The sequence below is a fragment of the Mesoplodon densirostris genome, chromosome 5 (assembly GCF_025265405.1).
Source record: "Mesoplodon densirostris isolate mMesDen1 chromosome 5, mMesDen1 primary haplotype, whole genome shotgun sequence".
Lineage (NCBI taxonomy): Eukaryota > Metazoa > Chordata > Mammalia > Artiodactyla > Ziphiidae > Mesoplodon > Mesoplodon densirostris.
Genome location: NC_082665.1, coordinates 147,397,720 through 147,420,010, shown reverse-complemented (window position 1 = coordinate 147,420,010; position 22,291 = coordinate 147,397,720). Strand labels below are relative to the sequence as shown.

Sequence of the window (22,291 nt, the reverse complement as noted above, 5' to 3'; positions counted from 1 at the left end):
AAGCAAGAGTCAAAGCTCTGCGACTCGCCGCCAAAGCAGCCACTGACAGGTTCAGAGATGGGTTAGAAGCGCACGGAATTACTTACCGCCCCTGTCACAGCCCAATTCTTCCTCGCAACAAACTTGGCAGCTCGAACAGGAAGATCACATACTTCAAATGTTTTCACCAGTGTCTTAAAAATTTCACAAGAATATACACTTTGAGTCATGAGAAAGTAACTGAAAAATCTATCCTGTTATATTTAAAACATCTGATTTTTTATATCACTACTAATCATAAAATGTTCTCAGGCTAAACTATAAAAGTGCAACAGTCAAATGAAAAAAATAGACCAAAGATCTTTTCTTTAACAGATTCAAAGTGCAGATATTTATAAATGACAAAAGAAAGCAAATGTCAACAAGATGAAGTTCCCCATCCTCTGTGCTCCAGCCCTTCCCTACTTCTCTAGCTTCAGCCTTGGCTACTCCCAGTGCCTTACCTTTGCTCATGTTCCCTCCGCCTGAAAACCCACCCAGAGGACCTTATACTCCACTTTCACAACATAGCACCTTCATAATTATGTGTTTAATGTTAATCTTTCCTGCTAAGCCCCCTGAGGGCAGGAATCTTGATCACCACTGTATACCTAGAGCCTAGAACAGCGGCTGAAAAACAATTAATGTGTAATAAGTATTTGTTGAATGAATTAGCCCCTAGTTTTCTTCTTTTAAAAATTAAACCCATAAACTCGTAAAATAAACTTATAAACAAGATACAATTCTTTTGTACACTTCAGCAATATGCTTCCATACAGATGCCGTTTCCTTTTAGTGAAGTACGAGAACACAGTGATTTAGATGTCCCTAAAGCTGCTCAGAATAGAATTATATACACAGGATAAAGGTGGAAAACTAGGAGACCCTGCTAGAAAGAGCAGGGATGAATGCATCTCTTTGTCCTCCTACTTTGATGCCTTGTTCTTTAAAATTCTGAAAATCAAACTATCACTTTTCAATCTATCTTTCTGTACAAGACAATAATGAAAAGAGCATATTCTGATTGATTAACCATGTGCACCAAATTTAAAAATAGGGACTGGTTCACAAGAACTGTTGAGCCCACTCTGGCTTCCTGAGCAAGACTTCAAAGATTCTTCAGTCAAAGGCTGAATAAGTGGGGACATAAGCTCCAACCTGCACAACCACTAGCAGCTGACTGTGATACAGACACTGCAAACAGGTAGAACATGCAACCTATAAGATGACAGACAAATGCACGAAAGCTCATAAGGAGCCAACAAATTCAGGGATCTGCTGAGCAATAAAAAATAAAGCAGCTACAGAACTAACAGTCATGTTTCAGGTCCACGTTAAGTGCTGTGGCTGATACAAATGACCTAAGGGATGGTCTTCCCACTCCAGAATCTAAACAAGCTAAACAGGAGGAAACGCTACACACTCAACATGTAAACCACCAGCGAAATGTAAGAAAAGAAAGAAACACTTGTATGGTGCCTTATAGGTCTCGTACACAATTTTATCAATTTCATTTAATCCTTCTGACAATCCTGCGAAATAAAGAAGGCAACATAGCATCTTCATTTAGGTAAGTAAACTGAGACTCAACGTGGTTAAAAGGCTTGCCCACATCATTTAATTAGCAGGGAAACTATGCAGCAGTTTCCCACTGTCTATCTATTGTACATTTGGTAGCGTATATATGTCAATGCCACTCTCTCACTGCGTCCCAGCTTACCCTTCCCCACTGTGTCCTCAAGTCCATTCTCCATATCTGTGTCTTTATTCCTACCCTGCCACTAGGTTCATCAGTACCAATTTTTTAGCTTCCACGTATACGCGTTAGCGTACGGTATTTGTCTTTCTCTTTCTGACTTCACTCTATACGACAGACTCTAGGTCCATCCACCTCACTACAAATAACTCAGTTTCGTTCCTTTTCGTGACTGAGAAACATTCCATTGTGTATATAACATACTGATTTTTTAACTGCTGCACCCATCACCTCAAAGAGTATAGTATCTCCTTATTTGAAATTCAAGTACATTTGAATTTACTTCCAAAAACCTTTTTGGCTCTTTCAAGAATTTTGCTCTCAATACACAAGTGGCAAGTAACTTCTGTTGGTGATAAAAAGAGGAGGAAAAGCAGGGAGAACCAAAAACAGATCAACCATTCAACAAAAACTGAGTATCTACTATGAGCCTGTCTGCCAGGTACCCACTTGGAATAACAATGGGAATTAACACTAGGATAATCCGTCCTCATAAAACCTCCATATTTGAAGGAAAGAAGGAAATTAAACAAAAAATTACCAATGAGATGAATTATGAAAGGGGAAGTAGATGGCCCTGCAGGAGGGCACAGAAGGGTACAGAAAGAAAAACGAAGCAAAGTAGATGACCCAGATAAAGCAGAGTTATGTTACAGTAAAGCCTGGAGAAAGATAAGGGAAGTACACCCGGGCTTTAGAGCACAACTACAGTGAGACGACAGAGCTGAGAAATGGTTAAATGGAGCTGACAGAGGGGACTCCAGGGAGCATCAGGAAGCACGGTGGGGGTGGAGCAGGTACCAGTGTATCTGGCTAAGCATAAAATCTGAAAGGTTTTAAACACATGGAGAGAGTAGATCTTCCCCCCCCCCCGCCACCCACACAAAAGCAGTTAACAAGCATACTCTCCACATCAGGGCAAAAGGAATTCACAAGATAAAGATTTGAAGTCACAGGACAGAAATTCTGAACTAGTGATATACTGATAAAAGGAAAGTTTATTATTCACTAGGTCAACAAATAATTACTGAGCCCTTACTGTGTGTCAGGTAATGTCATAGGCACTGGGATACAGCAGAGAACAAAGTGGTTAATGTGAATAAAATGTCACTGGTGGGACTTGGCTGACTGTGTAGTCCTTACTGTTTCATTAGAGTGATATACGCTGTAAGGGTGTTTTTAGGTTTACTCCTGAACTTGGTTCCCTAAGGCCTACTTTTGCCATCTTAAGTCCCTCAAATGTGAATTTTATCTGGATTTTAAGAACTTAATCTTGGATGTTGGGGATAATTACTGTATAAATAGACTCAAAACTGTATGGTATGTTCTGTACTTTGAAAGAAAAAGATTAAGGATGGCCAACAAAGACTGGAAAAGATAAGACAAACTAAGCTGAAAGACCTATTATTTACTCAGATGAAAGCATTTAAGGGATATAATCTGTAAAAGGCACATTGTCATGTGTAATGAAAAGCTGACTACAAATCTCTCTCTGATATAATCTATAATTTGTATGGCTGACTGAAAGTTACCTGCATCATGCATTACAGTGAGCACTTGGGGAAAATTTAATAAAAGTAAAAATCCCATTCTTAAGATGGGTAGAATACTCACTGAATGGAAAATTAAGTACCATTAAATACTTTCATCTAGAGCAAGTGATCTTATATTGGTGTCAGTTTCCTTAATTTCAAAGTATAGCTGAAACTACCTATCTCAGAACTTAACACTTAAATATTGGATACAATGAGCCTAGACAGTTTCTCCCACAAGCTCTACCCTCATAAGTATTAGTTTATCTTTATTAAAAATACTTCGTACCAATTTATTTAAGAAAGCAGTATGCATATACTACTGAACTCTGTTATATTTCTTCTCTTTCATTATAAACAGATTAAGAAAGTATTTCTAATAAAGTCTTTAAAAATTCCTACCTGTGTTTCATGATTCCAAACGCACACACTGCCATTGTAAAGACTCGCCAACATCCACGGCTCTGAAGGATGCAAATCCACACTCTTAACTCGATCAGATCGAGCAGTTAGCTTTCTCTTGATATCGAGTCGCAGAGGCTAAGGACAAACATAAAAAACAAACATTAAATTGCTATGCCAAATAAAACATGCTTGAGATCTTAACTAAAAACAGTGCATTATCATGCCTACAAAACAATTCAGTTTTTACTTTGCTAAATTACAGACACAATTTTTTTTTTTTTTTTTTTTTTTTTGCGGTATGCGGGCCTCTCACTGTTGTGGCCTCTCCCGTTGCGGAGCACAGGCTCCGGATGCGCAGGCCCAGCGGCCATGGCTCACGGGCCCAGCCGCTCCGCGGCATGTGGGATCCTCCCAGACCGGGGCACGAACCCGTATCCCCTGCATCGGCAGGCGGACTCTTAACCACTGCGCCACCAGGGAGGCCCCAGACACAATTTTTACCTTGCTAAATTACAGACACCTACTTATTCACTCATATATACAAAAAATATGAGTATTAAAAATTTTTTAATTTGTAGCAGCACTTGTCAAACTTTTTGGTCTTAGGACGCCTTTACAGTCTTTATTTTTGAGGACACTAAAAAGCTTCTTTTCAGGTAGATTATATTTATTAATATTTACCATGTTAAAAATTAAAACTGAGACATTAAAATATTTGTGTATTAATTCATTTTTAAAAATGAACTAAACCCATTACATGTTAAGTAAGATATTGTTATGAAAACTATAGTTTCAAAAGAAATTTAGTGAGAAGAGTAGCAATGTTTCACATTTTTGCAAAACTCTTTAAATTCTGACTTAATAGAAGACATTTGTTTTCCCATATCTGCTTCGGCCCTCAATATGTTGTGATATATTGTTCTGGTTGATGTATATGAAAAAAAACCCCAAAAACAAAACACAAAAACCTGGCTCACAGATACTGAGAACAGATTGGTAACTCCCAGAGGTGGAGTGTGGAAGAGGGATAAGTGGGTGAAGGGGGTCAAAGGGTACAAACTTCCAGTTATAAAATAAGTAGGTCATGGAGATGTAATGTACAGCACAGTAGTTAATAATACAGTGTTGCATATCTGACAGTTGCTAAGAGAGTAGATCTTAAACGTTTTCATTGCAAGAAAAAACACATTTTTGTAACTATGTATGGTGACAGGTGTTTAGACTTATTGTGGTGATTGTTTCACAATATACACAAATATCAAATCATTATATTGGACACCTAAAACTAATATAACATCATATGTCAATTATACCTCAATTATTTTTTTAAAAAACTGAGTTCTTCAGAGAAAAGTATTAGATTTATTTTGGCAATAATATTAGTAAATGCTAGGCAATGTAATGTGGGATCAATAGGGGTTATATCCATGTGCATGAAGGGCTTTGGAGCCAAATGGGAATGTTTATAATGTTTTAATGTATTTAAGTTACAAGAACCAAATGGAAATTACAATTTTAAACCAAAGCTAAAATACTCTCTCGAGTCATAAAATACTAATAGTTTAAAACAGCCTTTTTCAACCTGGATTCCTCATCTAAACCACAGAAAGAAAATGATCTGAATAACTACTTTCTCAATTCTCCCAAGGATACCTTTCTAGGAGAAAAGTTAACTCATTATATATAATGATGGCTTAGGGCAGTAGTCTTAATCCTCTCTTGGAAGCAGATCTGAGGAAGACGGATTTAAAATATGTTTCTCCTTCAACAGGTTTTACACACAACCTAAAACTTTATTTGGCAAGTTGAGTTATCATCAAATTTTTATTTTTGCGATCTTCCGTGATGATCATGAATGGGACAGAAATTTAACGTTACTTTTCTACACAAATGAAGACTGCTAGATAATTTCCGCAGAGATAATTTCCTGAGACAAAGCAAACACCTCACAAGGCTTTTATTCATCGTTTTCGATCTCTATCAAATCTGGGTCACTGACTGCTTCGAACCTTGCTCTGACTTCTATACAGGCCTCCCTCACTTTTGGCAACAACCTATACCTCTTACTTTCCTTTAAAAGATTCGAGTTCTCTGGCTCTTCTCTACAATAGCCACAAAAATGTTTCCACTGTCTTACTTTCTTCTCCATCTCAAACTTGCTACTCTCAAACCATCATCTTCACATACCTTGCTGAAGCAGGACCTCTTACTTCACCCATTTCTGAATTTTGTCCCATTAATTATCATCACAAATGTTAACTCTTTTTTTCTGGTCTCTTCAGAGCAGCAAACATGATGTGTCTATACATATGCCAGGAACCACGGTGGAGGCTTTTTCCTCTAGTAAATGAGGAAACTGTACACTTATAAACTATGTATATTTTACCATTAAAAATGTTTTAAACGCTTGATTACTGAGTAAAAGTGACACTTCAGGAAGGTGGTCCAGGGGACTGAGCAACCCCAGTATAACTCTACATACCCCCCAATGCACAATCTCAGTTTAAGAAGCAGAGCCAAGAGCTCCTGCTGTATTTCTCCCAAGATTTTAGTGCCTACTTTGAATGAGACATTGTACTAGGCGCTGTGGAATACCAAAACGAGTAAGGTACTCATACTGCAGCCTTAACTCTAAATGTCTCCTTATATGTCCCAAAAGCTGGATGCATTTAGGACTCAGCTTAAATTCTACTGCTACTACTATGATCTTTCAGATGACCCTACCAGAAGCATCCTTTCCTACGGGATCCTACAGGTTTTAATTTTAACATTTAACATTTGTGCACATGTCTGTTTTTGCTTTCTAGAACAGATGCTCCTTAAGGGCAGGGTCACTGCTTATTCATGTGTTTATCTCCACAGCATCTTACATATTTGGGTATAGGGGTTTAAGTACAGACAGTATAATCGAGGTCTAAAGAATCATGATGGACTCAAACTTCAGTTCCACTACTCATTTCAAACGTACAACAGTGGGTAAGTTTACTTAACTTCTCTCAGGTTTGAAAAATGTAAAACCCTTGACTATTATCTACCGCTTAGTATAATGAGAATTAAATTTAGTGTTAAACAGTTAGAACAGTGCCTGGCCTATTGTAACCACTCCATAAGCATTTATAACTCACTCTCCCAGCTGTTGTGAGAATTAGGAGGCAAATGTTTAGCAAAATCCATGGCACATAGTAACACTCTATGGTAAATGAGTGAATAAATAAATTCACATTTTGTAGTTATATAAAAGATTTTAAATGTGTTAAAGAATGAAATATGTAATTATAAAAATACTCTTAAAGATTGCAAAAGAAAACTAAATTAGGCAGATGCAAGGGCTGTTTCCAAAAATGTCCAGTGCTGAAAGCACAGCACACCCCAGAGCAGGTGGCTGGTAATACGAGGTGGCATAATTAAGTGACTTGAGTATTGTTCAGAGGCTCTTAACCTGGGGACCCAAGGAAGTTCATGCATGAGGACTGGGGTGGGGGGGCGGTATCTGTGAGTGAACCCACTAAAATTTTAGGTAATGCTGTGTTTCTCTATGCATTTTTCTGGAAGTATCCATAATGTTCACAAGTTTCCCCAGGGAATCAACTTCTGCTGTAGTTAAAACTCTTCAGCAATGAGCCTTCAACTAACTTGATTTTAAGTTTTTATTTATTTTTTTCCTTTAACTGCAAGGTGGGGAACTTGGACTTATTAATCCCTACGGTCTTCAAGCTCCAAAATCCTTGAACCTGTGCTTCCTAACAAGTGAAAAAAAAGCAGGAAAATGTTTAAATAAATGTTAAATGTTAAAATATTGAATTTCTTACATCTTTTTGGAAAGAAATTCTCACACTATCGTACTGTTTTTCTTACTATTATAACTCATTTTGTGCAAAAATATTTTAGAGTATGTTTGGGGGGTAATAAAAAATGCCGTCAGGACTGTCATTCTTATCAGCCGCTATATTTGCAAATGCAGAAAAGTACGCCAACCAGTTTTATAAACAACTCCCCAACTCTTCGTTTCTCCCTAGAAACCTAAGCTGCGGTCCCAAAGCATCTGAAATTCCACTCTTGACTCTCTATGCATTTTATTTACATTTTTGGGGGGAGCGGGGCTTGCCTGTTTAAGTTCGTAGTTTGCGGTCAGCACACACTATACCAGAACAAGCCCAACATGAGTGCAAAATCAGCTGTCGCCGTTTTAAAGGCACAATGAGGCAGTTTCGTCAATGCCTTCTACGGAGTTCAACGTTTTCGGTCTCTTCTATTTCCCTACACCAAGGATCCCGCTGCAGACCGCAGGACCTCTGGCAAACGCCGTAAGCACCGGAGGAGTCAGGGACCCCTCAATTCCAGGCACTGCCTCCTCAAACCACCCATCGCCTCCTCCCTCCCAGAGTTCAAACTGGGCCAGGACCCCGCAAGGCCTGAGGCGGCGGCCGTAGCGGGAGCCCAGGTGCTCAGGTGCTGACTATGGTCCTCAGGCCAGGAGCCCCAGAAATTGGCCTTGGCCGCAGGGGCCCCACTCCCTCCCGCAGGGCCTGGACCTACCATGGCTCCGTTGGTCCAAGCCTGGGCGCCTTTACTCGCTGCCGACGAAGCAGTCCGGGAGAGACCCACCGACCCGCTGACCGGCCGACTGCTTGACGTGGAACTTCCGGGAGGAGTTCTCGCGATAGAACTCGGGTCCAGGGCCCGAGCGCCTGCGCAAACGCGGCACGGGGGGCTGACGTTTCCCAAGCCCCGCCCAAATTTCCAAGGCAACAAGGCCTCCTAAATGGTCTCGAGCCCACCTGGCGCTGCTGGGGAAGCGGGGGGTGTGGCCTCCGCTACCTGCTGCAGTGTCCTGGGGTTGATGAGCGTGTAGGAGAATCAGAAAACCGCGAGTTAAATGAGATGAGAAAAAGCGAAATGCCTCATCCGAATGCTAACGGCCGGAGAAACTCCCCTATAGTGGAGTTGTGTCGCAGGGACTGAGAAGCGCTGTGAGGCTTCCTCTGATTCTGGCTCCGAGGAGAGGGCGGGGAAGAGAAGGGAAGGCGAAGCTAGGCTCTAAGCCTACTGTACCCTGGTGGGCCTGAGAACGAGGCCCAGAGAGTCCTCTGCGGGGCCTGCTCGGGGCCCTGATTGAGGCTGGAAGGATGTGGGCCGGTTTCTGGGCTGAGCTTCAGGCATTGGTGGTCAGAGGGCTGCGAAGAGCCTTCAGCTCTGGAGCTCCCCAGGAGATGGGAGTATCCGACCCTGCAGGATCTCCTTCTATTGAGCGTCGACCGCGTTGTACATTAATTTATAACTATTTATTGATCTTCGGCTGTGTGCCAGAATACTTTCCTCTCAAATCTTCCCATCGAATCTGAATTATCTCCATTTTACTGATGAGGAAACTAAGGCTCAAAGAAGTTAAGGGTCCCCACCAAGGCCACACTAAATGGTAGAGTCAGGATTTGATACCAGACTGATAAGTCCTTCAAGTCCTGTGCTCTTTCTATTACACCAAAGTATATCTTCATTAAGGTAGTTGAACTCTAGAATAAGGACCTGAGCCACAGCGGTTGCAAAGTAAAGTGCTACAGCTTTTGCCTACCCGCACCCTCTTGCCGCCTTTTCTTTTTTTAAATTTTGTTTATTTTGGGCTGCGTTGGGTCTTCGTTGCTCCACCCTGTCTTTCTCTAGTTGCGGCGAGCGGGGGCTACTCTTCGTTGCGGTGCACGGGCTTCTCACTGTGGCGGCTTCTCTTGTTGCGGGGCACGGGCTCTAGGCACGTGGGCTTCAGTAGTTGTGGCATACAGTCTCAGTAGTTGTGGCTCGCAGGCTCTAGAGCACAGGCTCAGTAGTTGTGGCGCACAGGCTTAGTTGCTCCGCGGCATGTGGGATCTTCCCGGACCAGGGCTCGAACCCGTGTCCCCTGCATTGTCAGGCAGATCCTTAACCACTGCGCCATCAGGGAAATCTCTTCCCGCTTTTTAAAATAAATTTATTTATTTTAAAATTTTATTTTATTTTTTAAACACCGTGAGCCAAGTAACACTTGTCCTTTTGCTACATATAAACGTGTACCTCAGGCCCGAGAGTAGCCTTGGGGATTTTTTAGACCTCTAGATTATCAGAAAGTAAAAAAAAAAAAAAAAAGAAGTGTGTATGTGTGGAAAATAATATTCAGAGGGAGACATATGGACTCTGCATCAGGTAATTTGCCTTTAGCAGGAGATTTGTTGCAATGTGACCTCTTTGTGGGTCTTAGTTTTCCTCATCTTAAAAAAAAAAATCTTTGTACAACGCTAGGCACACAAGATGCTGAGTCCCAAAGTATCACACTCACTTTGACTATATATTTTCTCATTTTTTCCCATGGCAGTTAACCAACATTAAGTTCCGGAGTTGTGCATTATAAATTCATTCTTCTTTCAGACATTACATAATGAATTTGTACTGTATCCAAAGCACTATACTAGGAGTTGCCTGAAGATTATACCTATAAAAATTTAGTCTTGGATTTGGGTTGAAAGAAATTTCACTTTAAAGAAATAAGATTCTCAAATATGAACTAATACATAAAATAACATTAAATATATGTGTGTATATTCCTGTGTGTTCAACTGTAGGTTTAAAATAAAATCTTTTGTTTACTCTGCAGTTTAGAGAAGACTAGAAGGTAGAAAAATAACTCTGGGAAAGAAAAGAAATATGGACAAGCTTAGCAAATTGGGAAAGGGTTTCCCAAGAGTTTGGGTGCAATTGATCAACAGATCTTAAAGTCTCATCTGGTCAGTTTCTAGGATGACTGTTTCAACCCTGCCTTTTTGCTGCTGCTGGGAGAATTCCAAGTGGAGGTTCAGCCAGCAGTGTCTGTGTCAGTACTCTACATACACCCGTCCCTCCCTATTCTATTCCCACCCTTTCATGAGAAGTTGAGGAAGTGAAAATAATTCCTTGAGGAAAAGTCTAGTTGGTATTTTTAAAATATATACATGTCTCATCACTTAGCAAAGTGGTGAGTAGGAGAATGAATAAGAACCTAGTTTCTCCCTTCAAAAGGTTTACAATTTATAAGAAGTACCAATAAAATACTCAGGATAAAATATCCAGCTGGGGAGATAATTTTCATAAAGGAGGCAGAATTTGAGGTGGACCATTGGACCACAAAAATCCAGTTTGTTTGGAAAATGGTATTCATTTAGAATGGCAGTGAGAGAGAAGGCTGGAAAGGAAGGATGGGGCTTAAATCTGAAAATTTACTTAAATAGGGAGGAATTGGGCTTTGATTCAGTAAGCACTCGGGAAAAATTAAGCCAGAAAAAAAACGTGTTCATATGTGCCCTCTATAAGATTTATCTTTTGTTGATGCATATGAAGAAATGGATTGGAACAGTGAGATACTATACAAGTTTGGAGGAAGTGGGTGTGGAAATAATAATATTGAATAGATTTCATTGAGTGCCCAATTTTGTACCCAACGTTGAAATATGCACTTTGCATACTGAAATTCATATAGTAATACTGAAAGATAGCCATTATTTTCTTCAACTTATAGATGAAACACTGAGGCCCAAATGAGTTGAGTAATATGCTCCATGCCACACTGCTCAAGAGTTGGTGACATACTTGAGATCTGAACCCAAGTTTATCTCCAAAATGAATGCTCTTTTTACTGGACTGTGAGTTCTTCCTTTCTCACTAAGAAGCTAGAATCAACAGGGTACACAAATAATTTGCATTTGTTTTGTGAGTTAGGGAATTGGGAGGCATCCTAATGCTCATGTTTTGAAAATAGTGAACCCAGAGGAATATCTTTAATTAGAGGAAGAAGTGGAGCCAGTCAATGACACAGTAAAGGAACAATTTGAATAAGGCAACAAGGAAAACTGTATGCCACAGAAGGGAAGGGAGGTAGAATATAATAGGGTGACTAGCAGTCTAGATGACTTTAGAGAACTTAAGGAAACTTGGTATTTGGAGAAAAAAAAAACCTATTGTCAGTGAATTAGATGATTACGAGGACACTAGCAGCCTTAAAAAAATTTTTTTTTCAGTTGAGTAATGCTAGGGGAAGCAGATTTGCAAGGGATTAAGAAAGAATTGGATGATAAAGAAGTGGAAGTGGTGGGTATAAACTATTTTACCAAAAGTTTAGTCATGAAAAGACAAATGTTGATGTCTCACTGAAAGTGGATTGGTTGTTCCTATATTTGGGGTATAGTTGACCTTAATTACTTCATGATGACACTCCACATGGATGCATGCAACTGAATGGACCTTTACAGTATGAGTTAGGAACTAGCCAGACAAATGTCAAGAGGGTATATGTAGGGCATTTTAAGTGGAGAGACTTGAGAGTTCGAGTTTTCCAGAGAACTAAAAGTAGTTTGGCATGCTTGGACCAGAGAGTAAGAAGGGGGAGGGGTGAGAAATGGGACTAGAAAGATAGATGACGCTCAGATCCTTGAAAGTCCATGATCGCCAGTTTAAGAAGTCTGGACTTTACCCTGAAGGATCTAGGGAAGCACTGAAGAATGTTAAGTAGGGTAATCTTCATGCTCTATTACTGATTCATCATTCCATGCCAGTTACTTTCCCTATTAAAGGAAATGTTAAGGTTCTCAGCTGGATTTCTGCATGAAGTGAATGAAAGTGGGAGTCTTGACCACATAATCACATACTAACCAGCAGGAGACTGAATTGAATTGGAGAACCACTGAGCTGTCTTCCAAGAAGAATGAAGCTTAATAAGGTTGCCTGACAGAGGCAAAGCTTTGACGGATTGCAAAAGCACTGATCAACTACGATGTGCTGTACACTTTGTATGATTTCGTTCTGAGAATTTAAAATCTGTTAAATTTACTCCGTGTGAATTTGACGTGGGATTTGGGATAGAGGGAATGTTCAATTTTGTTTACTTGAAAGTGTAAAAATCCAGATTGTTAGTCATGTTTTTGACATGAGTATACTTTTACCTTAAAAATGGCATTAACTCTATGTCTTTTTAATAAACGTATTTGGAGGAGGCAGGGTTTAAAGTGAGCCTTGAGTGAATGAAGGCAGTGATTTCATAGGTAGGAATTGCTAGACATTGTAACTATGGCAGCAGAGTTTGGGGACTTGGTCATTTAGTGACCTCCATAAGGGTCCACACCCTGGACATTCTATATCCAGCTCTTCACATGTGGAGTGCTAAGACAACCTGTGGTTAAGTCATGCCCAGCAGGTCCTGGAGACTTCTTTGACTCAGGGTTGTCTTGTGGAATGAACTCTCTGGGTCTCAGTTTCATTACCTACAAAACAATGTTGGAAAAATGAACTCTAAAGTCCCTTTCTACTCCAAGTTTCTTTAGAATTTTGAGTCTGTGATTCTATAGTCTTGTCAAATGAAATGGGCAAAGGGAGTGGCTGCAGGATATATTAGACTTTTTTTACTTCATTCGTGTGCCAGTGAAGTAGTTCTTCCTGCATATTTTACAGTATGCATTGCTCTTTTTCTCAGGAAGCCACCTTAAATCAGCAAATGTTTGTTGAGGCTTTATTATGCTTGAAACAATGCTGTATAAATTTGAGGGTCCTGGGGCTCAGGGCAAGGAGCCTGGTGGGTGTAAGGGGACCAGAAACAGAGGCCCAAGTGTGCATGGTATGCAGAGGTCCTGGGGGGACATCCTCTGACAACCAATGCTTAACTTTCTTTCTAGAGAAAAGACATTACCAAGTTTTATATAAGCAAATTGAGAGGTTTAGAGCAATTATGTTTCCTTAAGAATTATGTGCTTGTAAATGATAGTGCTGCATATAAATAAATGAATAATAATGACAAATAGCCTGGATATCTGGCATATAGCAGTTACCTTTAAATTAATTGAAAAAAATTTAATGTAAAAGTGAAATATCTGGAGTGACAAGGCACCGCACAGTATAATTTTGATCAAATTGCCTTATTTCACTGTCTTCTAAAGAATTTGTCAGCTCAAGTTGATCTAAGGGCATTACTGAATTTGAATTCAAATGTAGTTAAAGCTCCAAGTTTTAAAAATGAAGTCCTTGAGCTCTGAAATCATGATATGCTTTTGTACCTGAGATGATAATCCAAATTATATTGAGCTGTGCTGCTACAGGACTTTTCACTTGATGTCAAAGCAACTTCATATTGATAAAGCTTGATCCATTCATTAAAATCCAAATATAGGAAGAAGAAAGTGTTTTCTTTGCTAAATATGGCCATACTTTTGTGCATCTGACATTGACAATGAATACAGATACAACTTTATCCTGAAAATATTTATATATAAAGTGAATGTTAATTGGATCATATATATATATATATCCATTCATACATACAGACAGACATACATATATAGGTAAAGTCAATATCTGAGGGAGGGGCTTCCCTGGTGGCGCAGTAGTTGAGAGTCTGCCTGCCGATGCAGGGGACACAGGTTCGTGCCCCGGTCCGGGGAGATCCCACATGCCGTGGAGCGGCTGGGCCCGTTAGCCATGGCAAAGAAAAAAGAAAAGATTACAGTGAAGAGGGCTCTTAATGCAGCTTTAGAACATTTTCAGATCAAATATGTTTCCCTCTGTCTTATTCTCTACCATTTTCTTTGCAATTTGCTGAAAGGCTAATGTGTACAACAAAACCCTGAGTAGGATTCACCAGTGAGTTAAGACAGAGTGAGTTCCTTAGTCTGTGACTGCAGAGTGAAATTGCATCATGCACTTAAATTTATACAAATTCAGCTATTTGATCTCAGAAATAAAAAAATAATTTAAACAGTATTAGCAGTACCTCTCTCCTCTTGGATGAACACAAACCGGAAGTGAATCTGCCTTTCCTTCCAAACACCTCAGTTCCTTTGTACCGCCCATGATGAGAACCTGTTCCCTCACTGGATGAGAGTCTGGGGTTTAAAAATGCGTGATATTCCTATCACTTGTCCTTAAATGCAATCCATCTGTGTCCTCTAGTACTTGACAGTAATCAAAGTGGAAAATGGCTATGTTGGATTTATGGAAAGGCCATATGTCAGTCTCCAGCATGGCTCCTTTCTAAGGATGTGTTTAAGGGTTATTTTGTCATGGTTTTGTATAATATGCTAAATGTGGAATCGAAACCTTGCTGGTGTGAATCTAAGTGCAAAACATCTCCTTTTTTTGTTGAGAAAGAGCAATTTAGACAACTAACTAGCACATTTAGGTTGCTAAAAGGATAGTTTGCCATGAAGAATTTAGTTTGACTATTTCAATTCAGTGGCTTTTTATAGAAGACCTACTGTTTGCAAAGCATTGTTAGGTGCTGCTGGGGATTTGGTGAAGAGTCCTGGTATTCAATAGTTTTAACTGCCTGTATTGAGCTTCACCAAGAAGGTGAAAACCAAAGACAAAAGGAGGAGGGTGGGATACCATCTGCCTTGGGAGATTGAGGAAGGCTTCTGGGAGGAGGAGACACTTAAGAACAGTCCAGATTTCAGCTGATGGCTAGTAACAACAGTTGGCCATCTGCCACAGAGTTTGGCGTTTCATCCAGCAATCCTGAAAGTATCTCCATTTTGTAGATGAGAAATCTGGTGGTTGCCAAATTTAAATAACTTGCTCCAGGTCACAGTATGTGAAAGAGCTGGGCCTCAAATCCAGATGAGTCTTGTAAGGTAACAGCCCTACCTATTATAAGGATAATGTTAACCAGGTCCCAGAACACTAAGTAATAAACGAGCAATTTGTAAATGTTAGTTCCCTTCCCATCTTTCTATATTGTGTCCCTTTACAGCATCTAGCTCAGAAGTAAATGTTTAAGAAAAGGACCAAGAAAAAATGGGCTGGAGGATGGGGTTGAGGTGTGTAGGGCAGGAAACTGGTACAAATCACGGGGGCCTGGCAGGCTGGAAGAGGACCCAGTGCAAATCCCACGAAAAGGTTTCTAGCTGGTCTTCTATTGCTAAGGAGTTGAAAATAAGATCTTCACGAGGACACCTAAACCTACTATCTATAATTATTTGTTGACTGATTTCCAGAAAAAATACACACACACACACACACACACACACACACACACACACACACTAATATATGGTATATATCTAATACACCATATCTATTTATCTATCTATCTAACTGCATATCACGTGAGGGTAGCTATTTTTATTTTTTTTATTATTATTTTTTTTGCGGTACGCAGACCTCTCACTGCTGTGGCCTCTCCCGTTGTGGAGCACAGACTCCGGACACGCAGGCTCAGCAGCCATGGCTCACGGGCCCAGCCGCTCCGCGGCATGTGGGATCTTCCCGGACGGGGGCACGAACCTGTGTCCCCTGCATCGGCAGGCGGACTCTCAACTACTGCGCCACCAGGGAAGCCCTATTTTTTTCTAACTCATCTACAGTGAGCATTATTGTTTGGCTGCTCAGTATGTCCTTCACATGTGGGGGATTTCCCCATCCCCTGGCAGCTTGGACTTAAGCATGGCCATGTGGCCTCAATACAAACTGTAAGGTGTTCTTGTCCGAGCTGAATCTTGAGAGACTGGTCAGCTGGTGATAATTCACAGTGGAATCCAACAGTATAGAGGGCATGTCCAGGGTGATAAGCTGCAGTAGCGCCAATGGACAGGATGCAGGACCATGATGCCTATAAAGTGCCCATGGCACTATGCTGTGTACACAGATCCTTGGTGGAATCATGGGTGGGCCTTGTTCCCCAGCAAATATGCATGTGATACATACCTAGACTTAGTGTCTGTTGTTTTCAATCAAGAGCCCTGCGTGAGGGGGGAACACTCCCAAACTCATTCTACGAGACCACCATCACCTTGATACCAAAACCAGACAAGGATGTCACAAAGAAAGAAAACTACAGGCCAATATCACTGATGAACATAGATGCAAAAATCCTCAACAAAATACTAGCAAGCAGAATCCAACAGCACATTAAAAGGATCATACACCATGATCAAGTGGGGTTTATTCCAAGAATGCAAGGATTCTTCAATATACGCAAATCAATCAATGTGATACACCATATTAACAAACTGAAGGAGAAAAACCATATGATCATCTCAATAGATGCAGAGAAAGCTTTTGACAAAATTCAACACCCATTTATGATAAAAACCCTGCAGAAAGTAGGCATAGAGGGAACTTTCCTCAACATAATAAAGGCCATATATGACAAACCCACAGCCAGCATCGTCCTCAATGGTGAAAAACTGAAACCATTTCCACTAAGATCAGGAACAAGACAAGGTTGCCCACTCTCACCACTCTTATTCAACATAGTTTTGGAAGTTTTAGCCACAGCAATCAGAGAAGAAAAGGAAATAAAAGGAATCCAAATTGGAAAAGAAGAAGTAAAGCTGTCACTGTTTGCAGATGACATGATACTATACATAGAGAATCCTAAAGATGCTACCAGAAAACTACTAGAGCTAATCAATGAATTTGGTAAAGTTGCAGGATACAAAATTAATGCACAGAAATCTCTGGCATTCCTATATACTAATGATGAAAAATCTGAAAGTGAAATCAAGGAAACACTCCCATTTACCATTGCAACAAAAAGAATAAAATATCTAGGAATAAACCTACCTAAGGAGACAAAAGACCTGTATGCAGAAAATTATAAGACACTGATGAAAGAAATTAAAGATGATACAAATAGATGGAGAGATGTACCATGTTCTTGGATTGGAAGAATCAACATTGTGAAAATGACTCTACTACCCAAAGCAATCTACAGATTCAATGCAATACCTATCAAACTACCAATGGCATTTTTCACAGAACTAGAACAAAAAATTTCACAATTTGTATGGAAACACAAAAGACCCCGAATAGCCAAAGCAATCTTGAGAACCAAAAACGGAGCTGGAGGAATCAGGCTCCCTGACTTCAGACTATACTACAAAGCTACAGTAATCAAGACAGTATGGTACTGGCACAAAAACAGAAAGATAGATCAATGGAACAGGATAGAAAGCCCAGAGATAAACCCACGGACATATGGTCACCTTATCTTTGATAAAGGAGGCAGGAATGTACAGTGGAGAAAGGACAGTCTCTTCAATAAGTGGTGCTGGGAAAACTGGACAAGGACATGTAAAAGTATGAGATTAGATCACTCCCTAACACCATACACAAAAATTAGTTCAAAATGGATTAAAGACCTAAATGTAAGGCCAGACACTATCAAACTCCTAGAGGAAAACATAGGCAGAACACTCTATGACATAAATCACAGCAAGATCCTTTTTGACCCACCTCCTAGAGAAATGGAAATAAAGACAAAAATAAACACATGGGACCTAATGAAACTTCAAAGCTTTTGCACAGCAAAGGAAACCATAAACAAGACCAAAAGACAACCCTCAGAATGGGAGAAAATATTTGCAAATGAAGCAACTGACAAAGGATTAATCTCCAAAATTTATAAGCAGCTCATGCAGCTCAATAGCAAAAAAACAAACAACCCAATCCAAAAATGGGCAGAAGACCTAAATAGACATTTCTCCACAGAAGATATACAGACAGCCAACAAACACATGAAAGGATGCTCAACATCTTTACTCATTAGAGAAATGCAAATCAAAACTACAATGAGATATCATCTCACACCAGTCAGAATGGCCATCATCAAAAAATCTAGAAATAATAAATGCTGGAGAGGGTGTGGAAAAAAGGGAACACTCTTGCACTGCTGGTGGGAATGTGAATTGGTACAGCCACTATGGAGAATGGTATGGAGGTTCCTTAAAAAACTACAAATAGAACTACCATATGACCCAGCAATCCCACTACTGGGCATATACCCTGAGAAAACCAGAATTCAAAAAGAGACATGTACCAAAATGTTCATAGCAGCCCTATTTACAATAGCCCGGAGATGGAAACAACCTCAGTGTCCATCATCGGATGAATGGATAAAGAAGATGTGGCACATATATACAATGGAATATTACTCAGCCATAAAAAGAAATGAAATTGAGCTATTTGTAATGAGGTGGATGGACCTAGAGTCTGTCATACAGAGTGAAGTAAGTCAGAAAGAGAAAGACAAATACTGTATGCTGACACATATATATGGAATTTAAGAAAAAAATGTCATCAAGAACATAGGGGTAAGACAGGAATAAAGACACAGACCTACTAGAGCATGGACTTGAGGATATGGGGAGGGGGAAGGGTAAGCTGTGACAAAGTGAAAGAGCGGCATGGACATATATACACTACCAAACGTAAGGTAGATAGCTAGTGGGAAGCAGCCGCATAGCACAGGGAGATCAGCTCGGTTCTTTGTGACCGCCTGGAGGGGTGGGATAGGGAGGGTGGGAGGGAGACGCAAAAGGGAGGGGATATGGGAACATATGTATATGTATAACTGATTAAATTTCTAAAATAAAATTTAAAAAAAAAAAAAAAAAAAAAAAAAAAAGAGCCCTGCGTAGTACAGTATCCAATAACCTGCCCACAAACAAAAGATGGTATGGTCCTCTCAACTGTAGTTTTGAAACCTGAAAGAAAGCCCCAGATGTCACGCTGATTTTAACAATAGCCAAAGCAAGTTTGGGGTAGCAAGTAGCCATTCCACATTAGCCCTGGGTTTGGTTATCATTTATGGAAATTATGCTCTTTTCTCTCTTAGATATATGGGTGGTAAGGAAACAGTCTGAATCAATCATCAAACCAGGCCTGACCCTTGGCTCTGTGGGGCTCAGCTGATTTCTTGGTTGGTTTCTTATTTTATCAGAAGCCAGGTCAGACTGTCCAGGTAGAATGTTCATAAAAACCAAAGCCTTAGTTTGAACATTTTCTTTAAGGTCAGAGTAATTTACAGTCTGTCCAGAGAAGCTTTTAGAGATGTAGAATGTGATGTCGAATGTGACTGTTACCCACAATGCACTCTCAGTACCCTTCCTTCCTATTAGAAACTGATTCTGGCATGGTTCCTTCAGGTGGAAAGTGACTGTCAGCAATTGCTGTTTCTTTTTTCACACATTGGGGTTCCCCCAACCAAAGTATTAAAGCCTCTCTAACGTTCCTTTAGGAAAGGTTAAATACAGTTATCACCAACATTTGGAGTCTTGTATCTGCCTGTTATTTCTACTGTGATTTTCTCCTTGGACAATTAGCAATCATGTAGAGTGGAAGAGCTTTTCCTCAAATCCTGGGCTTGACTATTCTCTATGCCAAGTGACCCTGAAGGAAAACATAGCCAAACAAGGCACTTAGCCCTGGCCATGGTTGACAGCATGTGTCTCCTTTTCTCCCTACCCCTGTGGATCTTCCTTGCACTTTAGGAACAGGTGACCCTGTCACCAAACTATTTGTGACAGCTTGCAGCTTGATTCTAGACAGATCCAGAGAACACACTGGCCCCTTTCAATAGACGTGTTGAAGCTGACAAAGAGGGCAGTCAATTCATCTTTGTATATGGCTATTAGAGTTCCTGTAACTTTCAAGGTAGGATAATGTGATTGTTAATTTTATGTGTCAACTTAACAGGATCATAGGTGCCCAGCTATTTAACTAAACATTATCTTGGGGGGAGGGGGTGTCTGCAGGGGTGTTTCCAGATGAAATTAACATTTGAGTTGGACTAAGTAAAGCAGATGGCCCTCCCCAGTGTGGGGCAAAAAAGTGGAGGAAGGGACAATTTGCTCTCTGCCTGTTAGAGCTGGGACATCAATCTTCTCCTGCTTTTGGACTGAGACTTAGACCTTTGGCTTCCCTGGTTCTCAGACCTTTGGACTCAGATTGAATTACACCACTGTCTTACCTGAGTCTCCAGCTTGCAGTTGGCAGATCACAGGACTTCTAAGCCTCCATAATTGTATTCTTCATAATAAATTTCATTTTATGTATATATATATATACACACATGTATTTGTTCTGTTTCATGAAGAACCCTAATACAGGGGGTGTCTCTTAATAGTGCCCATAGTGCTCACTTCCTGACATCATGTTTTTTAACCTGCTTAAATACATACCCTCTTTGGTTCAATATAAAAATTCTCCCATACCATATACTGGTCATTACATCTTTCACAGATTCCTGGATGTGAAGAAGATGTTAAGTTTAATTTTCTTTAAACCTATCATTTATTTTAAAACTTCCCAAATATGGAAGCATATTGACTATGCCTTTTAGAAATGAAGTAGATTCCCTGGAGATTTGGGTCAGCTAGCATAGGGAGAAGCCCTTGGTTAACAGTTATGGATTATGGCAAACCTGCAGGGTGGTGGATCCAACAGCCATTCTCAACCTTCTCCTTATAGCCATCCACTTGAAACAGTGACTAGATTTCCTTGCAGTGAGGAATGGCCATGTTACATAGTTATTGTACCAGTGATATGCAAATAGAAGTCTGCCACGTTCTGAAGGTTCTGGGAAAACCTTTGCTTTTACTAATAAAGGGGACAGACATAGCTGGCTCAGTCTCTTCATATCTTCTTAACTTGGGGAAGTTCACCACCTCTAGCAACCTCAGCCTTTTCAATGTAAACTGATAATAATACCTAACTCATGGATTGCTGCAAGAGTTATAAAGATAATACATTTGAAATGAGGATACCGTTTTGAAAATGTTAACTCATTTTTTTTGCACCTCATGTTTCCTTTTTTTGAGTGTGTAAAAATTCCCCACCCCCATCCCCTTTTTCATGGTCAATTATTCTATGATTACTACCACAGGGATGAGATGTACTGTATAAAAACAGAAGTCCCTCTTAGTCACTGAGTAGGTGTAGGTGAGAAAAGAAAGGACACAGGACATAGACCATAGAACTCAACAATTTGGATGTTTTAAAATTTGTAAATATCAGTACTTGACTTCCACTTCCAGGAAAATTAAATAGATGGATTTTTCCCTAGTCTTCTCCCTAAGTATAAGACACCAGCTAGGGACCCCAAGACCCAAATAACAACACAATGGTGCATTCCCTGGGTTCTCTCTTTGTATTTACTATACATCCCAGAATTGGAGCTGAAGAAGCCAGCAATCTGGAAACACTGATGGGCACAAACAAACAAACAAACAAAAAAGCCCAAATAAGAGCCTGTTCTTTCTAATCAATGGACCAGGAAAGAGGCAGTCTAGAGAGACTTTTAGATGATAAACACTCAACGCTAGCCAAACACCACAGAAAAAAATGCTGCCCCACCCCACTCATGCCAGCAAAGACCAAGTAGTGAGCCTAGACTTCCACCCTGGTCAGACTATGATGAGGTGTCCCAACCCTCTTGCTGCAGTGGTGTCAGAGAAGGCCAGCACAGAGCTGGCTCCTTCATCCCCACTGGATGATAAGGAGGCCCAGCTCTCCACAGTGTGGAGACAATGTGGGGAGCCTGGACTTCCCTCTCTACCTGTTAGTAAGGAGGTACCCCTCCATTCTGCTGGAGTGATATCAGTGGAGAGTTGGCAGTAAGGTGACCACCTTCCCCTCACCCCCCTGGGATGTTAGTGGAGGCCACGTGGGGAAAAATAATGAGACACTCCTACCCCTCCCAGATAGAGAGGTATCAGTGGAGGCTTAGTGGGGCCTCCCTCCACCTAACAGTAACAGGGAGCTCCCCCCGTCCTGCTTTTAGGTGTCAAAGGAGGCTATATAGTGAACCTGAACTTCT

The 22,291-nt window shown here is 40.4% G+C and overlaps 1 protein-coding gene across 1 annotated transcript in view; it reads right to left on the bottom strand.

The window, feature by feature from the left end:
* COPB2 (COPI coat complex subunit beta 2) overlaps positions 1 to 8,335 on the bottom strand; it is a 31,265-nt gene extending 22,930 nt beyond the window's left edge. Inside the window, exons 1-3 of the mRNA XM_060099613.1 lie at positions 8,248 to 8,335; positions 3,709 to 3,846; positions 87 to 173 (exon numbers count right to left, since the gene is read on the bottom strand). Coding sequence (XP_059955596.1) covers positions 87 to 173; positions 3,709 to 3,846; positions 8,248 to 8,250 — 228 coding nt within the window. The 5' untranslated portion in view covers positions 8,251 to 8,335. The remainder of the gene's footprint in view (positions 1 to 86; positions 174 to 3,708; positions 3,847 to 8,247) is intronic.
* Between the last annotated feature and the right edge of the window lie 13,956 nt (positions 8,336 to 22,291).